A 6,891-nucleotide genomic window follows, 5' to 3' on the forward strand; every position below is an offset into this window, starting at 1 on the left:
CTGCCCTTTCCCCATGCAAAGGAATTTACACTGATGTTATCAAGAGTTTGGAAAACGGAATGTAACCAGCTGAGGTAAGGCCTGGAGGTAAGAACAGGGGAAAAATCACACTTGCTGCTGTGGTTTATCCCCAGCCACAAACTCAGTACCACACAGCCACTCACTCAGCACGACCCTGCCCTACTCCCATGGAGAGAAGTGGAAATAATAAACCTCACGTGTTCAGATAAGAACAGTTTAATAATTGAAACAAAATAAAATATAATACTACTACTAAGAATAACAATAATAATTGTGATGAAAGGGAGAGATGGAGAGGAATAAAACCCAAGAGAAACAGTTGATGTACACTACAGTTGCTCACCAACCACTGATCAATATCCATATCCATTTTTTATACTAGAAAGACCCCGTCACCAAACAAACAAACAAACAAACCAAACAACAACAAAAAAGCCAAAACAAAAAAACAACCAAACAAAACACCACAAACTAAACAAAAAAACCCAAACCTGACACAACCCTTTATAAAATCTTATTCCTCTTTGAAACCACTGTACTTCAGTTATGCCTCCCCAAAAATGAAACAGAAAAAGTAACAACAAAAAAACCCCAACCACCAACTCTAACATAACCCTTTGAAAAATCTTATTCCTCCTTGAAACCACTGTACTAATGCCTGACTGGCAGGAGACTTAGTGGATCTGGATCTGTAGGCAAAAGTACCTTCACTCTTGCTTCTCCCACCACATGTTGATATCGGCTTTGGCCATATCAAACCACAGAGCAAACAGAAGCCTTCTGACAACCTCCACCACTCATAGGAAACAGCAGTGATACACCTCCAAAGCTACGTGTTAACGCGACCAGCTATCCACAGCCACTCTGGAAAGAGCCAAGACGTTCCTCTTTCCGTCCTCCTCTAGCTCACAGTTGCCTCTCTTGCGGTCCATTGGTCAAAGAAGTGAATGTTACTCTGTGTCTCTGCAGTGTGGCTTAGCTAAAGGTCTCAAAATGGAGGTGTGAAAGGACAGGAACTTTTCTGTAAGGTTTCCGCTGCACAACAAGAGCTCTCACTTTTTGCAGCTTGAAATAAACCCTACTCACAGCACAGAAGCAAGTGCAACCACAGTGGGTTTGAGCAGGAAAAGCCTTCAAGGGGGGCTAGTAAAGGAGGTGGTTCTCTGTCACCAGAAAAAGTACTGACACTCAGTTCTTCCACTCACACTCAGGCCCTCCATGACACCCACAAAAGTGAACCCAAGAACTGACCACTGAATGACAATCTATAAACTCTGGGAAAGAGGGCAGACAACAGCCACTTTCTTCTCTGCCTTGACACAGAAGGCACCAGCAATGAAGCTCCACACCGCAGCTGTCCTCGTTATCCTCTGCCTTGGCATCTTCACTGTGCTCACAGTGAAAGGTAAGTTTGCAACCCCACAGGGCGACAGGCATTGCACCACATTCCACCAGTGGTCTGATGAGCAGGATTCATTCTCAGACACAGCTGATTTATAAGACACAACATGTAGGAAATCCAGATCAGAACCACAAGAAAGGCAGCTTTATGGGAGATTTCATCTGATGTCCTGACAATTAGTGGTTGGCTTCTGCTTTATGGCAAGGAGACTTTCAGTGCCTTAGAGCACTGAAAGGGTTTCTGTGCATGATTCTCTCTCTTAAAATCATGAAATCTTGAAGATACGATGTCTTTTAATCTCACTGATGCCATATAGCAATGAATAGGTTAATGCTATAGGTTAATAATATTTTATGAAAATTATTTATTGAATTAGATTCACATTTTTTCTTTTTTCAGATGTACTACTTTTATATGAATGTTATTGTATTATTTGTTAGTTATGTTTCTCTAACTATATAGCCTGAATTCCTCTAATTATAATTCCCTATTTTAAAAAGTTCTCCCAGTTCTGGGTCACCCATTGCCTATTTGCTTGTGTCTATTTGCCTATTTGTCTAGACAAATCTTTGGTACAGACAGGCAAACCATGAACAAAAACTGAAAAGGGCAGTAATGGATTTATAGAATATCTTCTCTCTCTTCACAGAATCATACAACTTAACATCTTATGTGAGACCGTTTATGAGCACTAAAATGAGCCATGTTTATTAGCCATGCCTTAAATCAGTCTGTCTACAGTGGTGTTTAGGTCAGATCATGGAGAGATCGTGGATCTTCCATGCGAGATCATGGAAAACATGGAGATACGTCCTTTAGATAATACATCATATCATAATCAGATTCACACAAACAAGCATATTAAAAAAACCCAAACACTCATGCAAGCCGTATGCAAACCCATAAACATGCAGAGAGAAACACAGGGAAAAGGTATCTTCACAAAACCACACTAAAACCAAACTGACACCTGCTAAGCATTCACAATATTAGGAAGCCACACGCTGAGGATGTGGACCCAGTGCTGCTATAGCTGGATCATACACGTTCTCATGTTGATTAATGATACCGCTCTTCATCTTGGCAACACGTGTGTTTGCATCACAGGCTGACGGCTCCCAATGTCATTCTCCAGGTTGTAGAATTTGGCATAAACATCACCAAGGCTGAAAGAGCACACTGAGCTGGTCTACAAGCAATAGAAAAAGAACTGGAAAGAACGATAAAGAAAAAAAAGACACTTGAAAAAGCATAGCTTTTCAGGTGCAGAGCAGTTGGGGTTTGTTCCCAGGCTTAGAGAAGCTCTGCTCTACTGGTATTCCCTGCAGCCATTCCCTGAAAATAGCGTGCTAGCAGAGAAAATATTTCCAGGACGAGTAAGGACGGCTGGAATATCTTTGAGCTCTCTTGATGCCACATTTTGAAAACCAGTCTGAGACAGTAAGGTATTTGTAGAGAAGCATAAAAAAAAAATGCATAGTGCTACTTATGACTAAAACAAGATCAGAAGAGGTATTCCTTCAGGCAAACAAACCCTCAAGAATTAGCAACTCTGCCAGTACCTGTGCACTGGCTATGCTACAGCTTCTCCAAAGGCTGATGTGTCTTTATCTCAGCTATTCTAATCACAGATAATGATATTATTTGAAGCAGGTTTTATATTTAGCAAGGTGCACCTGAACAGCTCTTGGACTTTATTCAAGCCAGGGTCTCAATATATTCTTTAACAAGAAATCTCAGAGTGCTGCAGTGTTATGCTTATACCCCTCATGCCTTCCCAAAATGTCTTTCATGAGTAGGAGAAAACCAGAAATTAGTAAGTGGAGACTTACATACATGTGTCCATATACTCCATCTCATTTAAATGAACTTCCATTTTGAGTTACCATCCTTTAAGATCACACCTACTCAGAAAATTTTACACTGATATCATGATTCTCTTTATTAATCATCAGTCCATTTCCCTCAATTGTATGAAAATCTTGGAGGAAAGCAAGGATTAAGTAGCACTCCATTGACTATGAAACCAGACTTATAGCAAGGTATGTAGGTACTTGGTCTTCTGGCAGATATACCTCCCTTTCTTTAAACAGTTTTTTTCAATTCTGCTTTCACATGTCAACTGTGAGACAAGTAGCCTTGCTTTCCTCTTTTTTTTTCACTTGGCAAGTAGGGGGAGTTACTGATCCACATTCAGATGCCATATGGAAATCCACACAGTAAATGTGCTGGTTCTAAGCACTACTCCATATGGACACTTATTTGCAGATGACACAAACCCAAATATGAATGATACCAAATACCTTTTCTGCTATGGAAGCAGTCACTCCCTAGGGGCAGAATTATTACACAATTGTTCAGGTTAACAGGTGAAGATTAGTATCTTGACTGAAAGGACAATAACACTTTATAGATGGCAGGATGCATCACAAAAAATAGCTTAAGCTCTCTTGTATAAGTGGTATTGTGGCTGTAAATCATGAGACTCTCATGTTCTAACTACAACTGGACACCTTCTCGATTTCACAATTCATTAAGTAATTATGGCTAAATATAAATATAGTATTTATTCCCTTTTCATTTATACATTTTTTCCCTTCTAGGAAGTGCTGGAAGTCAGTCCATGCGCAAATTCAATTGTGTAAAGCTGCGTACAAAACAACTGAACATCCAAAATTTTGCAAAGTATGAAAAGCACCATATGCCAATAAGTGCCATTGTGTAAGTACCTAATGCACTGTTCACCTTCAGACTTGCCTATACAAACATGTTACCAACGAAAAGGGAAGGGGAATCACAAGACACTTCGTGGTCCAACTCACCAAATCTGCCAAGTTCAGGTCATCCTTCCAGTTCTCCCATGAAGGAGTCACCTGACAGCTGAGGGAATGAGGGGAGACTAGTGGCCTCAGAGAGCTGGGAGATGTCTACTGTCCATGAATATGGGCAGAAAGCTCACTGAACAGTCAGATCTTTGGTGGTCAGCAAGTCTCAGCAAGGGGTAGAGCAGTCAGAAATCCAGTGCACTGAATTGAGCCATGGGGAAAAGATTGTGTGAAAGAATATGGCCTGACTCCTGCTAGGAGCTGTGTTTGGTCTTTTGAGCTCACTAGCATGCATTTTTATCAAATCTGGGATCTGCTCCTGGGACGTTAATGTTCATCATGATTTCATCTAAAATCTCAGAACAGTAGGGATGCTCCTTCTTTTAATATCAGTATATATGCACATGATCATGTATGTTCCACATATACCCATGTCATGAATAGGGAACTAACATTGCTTGCTTCTGTTACTCCAGCTAACATCTACAAACTCCACCATTTGAAAGTGTTTAACCACATTTTTCCCCGTGTTCTGCATGAAAACCAAGAACAGCAAATCTGGATTTAGAGACTGGAATTTAATGGCCGCCTGTTTGCTTTCTTTCTTCCTATAGGTTTATCAATAGAAACGGTGTCAGAATCTGCGTAAGTGCTGATCAGAAATGGGTGCAGACTGCTATGAAGAAAATAGACCAAAGGTCGGCATCATCAAGGAATGGTATTTCCCAATTTAGTGTTACCAGTGAAACACCGCAGATCAGGCGTCATTCACCAACTCCTCCTCCCCCTACTCCTTCGGTGGGATGGAGAAGAGAACTGGAGACACAAAAGGTAAAGATCACGGGTTGAAATAAGAACGGTTTACTAGAAACAGCAATGAAATAAGAAAACAACCAGTTACAACAATTATGTTAATAACAGAGTGCATGAGACAGGTGAACACTTCCAAGTAAAATTGCTCACCACACAGAACCTGGCACCAGACACCCACACAGAACCTGTGCACCAGCCAAACCAGAGTCTTGGAAAGGTTCCAGTCTGCCATGCTCTGGTCTTTGTTATTGCTTTATAGAACAATACATCTAATTAAAAATATCCTAAGTACTACCCAAGTAGTTCGAACAGTATAAAGCAACACTTGATTACCTACTGTTTAGTGTATTCTTTAAACACACATCAAGTCTCAGTCACCTCCAGAAAAGAGCTGCTGACAGACCTCTAATCCATAATACAAGAACCTACTGCAGTCTATCCATATACTAGATTTAGGTACTTTTTCATATAATTTTGTATCTACATCCATATCAAAGAACAAAATTATTTCCTAAATTGAAAAAAGTATGATGAACAAACAGATGTGTAACAATAGGAAGAAAGTTAAAAGTTAGTTTGACTGCATGAGACTGAAAATGGAGTTGATATTGTTCCGTGCTTTGGTTCATTTCTTTCATTTTTGATTCTCAGGTGGCAAGCCGAAAGGAAATCCATGACTTAAAAGAAGCTTCCAGTGTTAATGAAACTTCACAGTCTGACCATCCACAAGACTCCCAGACAGTTGCACTCCCAGCACTGAAGACATTAACTAATGGGACCAAAGCCCCTTCACGGCAGCTCCAGTGAGCCAACGGGTGCCCCTCTTGACTCTCTGCACATCCCACCCACACCCACTCAGACCAGGTTTTTCTTTAATGGTTCAATCCCAGGTTTCCCACAGCAGTGTCAGATACCTTGTTCCATAAAGCAATTTATTCACAGCGCAGTAACACGGCAACAGCCCGAGCTGCCGCCTCCTAGGAGGAACCCCCTAACAAAGGACCCTCTGGTCTTTTACACCCTTGCAGTCTATACCGAGGTGGTAGTGGATCAAGGGTTGGACTTGATGATCTCAGAGATCCCTTCCAACCCAGCTGATTCTATGATTCTGTGAGGTGGAAATACTGATGAGACATTATGCCATCCAAGATTTGACACCACAATGGAATATGGAATGTTATATAATGTCCCACGATAAGGGGGCAGCTCTTTTCTAATAGTTTTGCTGCTGTTTCAACTGAATTATTACAGGCTGGTGCTCCTGCTGCAACTGGATCTAGCTCAACTGAATAATATGCAATTGGCTTCTGATGGGGTCCTAAATTCTGCATTACTGCTCCACGAGCTATTCCTTTACATTTATGTACATACAGATTAAAGGATCTGGGAGCTCAAGAGCAGGAGCAGCAGACACTAAAGCTCCTTTTATACCTTTAAAGCTTGATCTCTCATATCTAGTCGGTTTAGGGGTTTTTGTTTGGTTGGGGGTTTTTTTGGGTTTTGCGGGGTTTTTTTCATTCGTTTTTTTGATTACTGGATGTGGGAACTTAATTATGGCCTCTATTCTCTCCAGATCTGTTGCCATTTTCCTAAAATAAAGCCTAAATACTTAACTTTCTTTTCACCCAGCTGAATTTTGGATGGAGATGCACAGTGTCCCCTTTTCACTGGGGCAATACATAAATGTGTAGTGTCTAATATGCAAGCATTCTCATCACTACTTGCTAATAACAAATCATCCACATACTGTACAAGAAGCAATTCTCACAGTAATTTCAGACCCTTTAAATCAACCCCAATATTCTTGAAAAAACGGTAGGGAATCTGGCA

The 6,891-nt window shown here is 40.8% G+C and overlaps 1 protein-coding gene across 1 annotated transcript; it reads left to right on the forward strand.

The window, feature by feature from the left end:
• Positions 1-1,220: 1,220 nt before the first annotated feature.
• LOC113940703 lies at positions 1,221-6,190 on the forward strand. Its single transcript, XM_027631850.1, has 4 exons — positions 1,221-1,426; positions 4,027-4,144; positions 4,863-5,079; positions 5,713-6,190. Exons 1-4 carry the CDS (start codon positions 1,279-1,281, stop codon positions 5,866-5,868), a joined length of 639 nt encoding a protein of 212 aa, XP_027487651.1. The 5' UTR covers positions 1,221-1,278; the 3' UTR covers positions 5,869-6,190.
• The last annotated feature ends 701 nt before the right edge of the window (positions 6,191-6,891 follow it).

Source organism: Corapipo altera, unplaced genomic scaffold, assembly GCF_003945725.1.
Source record: "Corapipo altera isolate COAL_440 unplaced genomic scaffold, ASM394572v1 65413, whole genome shotgun sequence".
In the NCBI taxonomy this organism is placed as follows: domain Eukaryota; kingdom Metazoa; phylum Chordata; class Aves; order Passeriformes; family Pipridae; genus Corapipo; species Corapipo altera.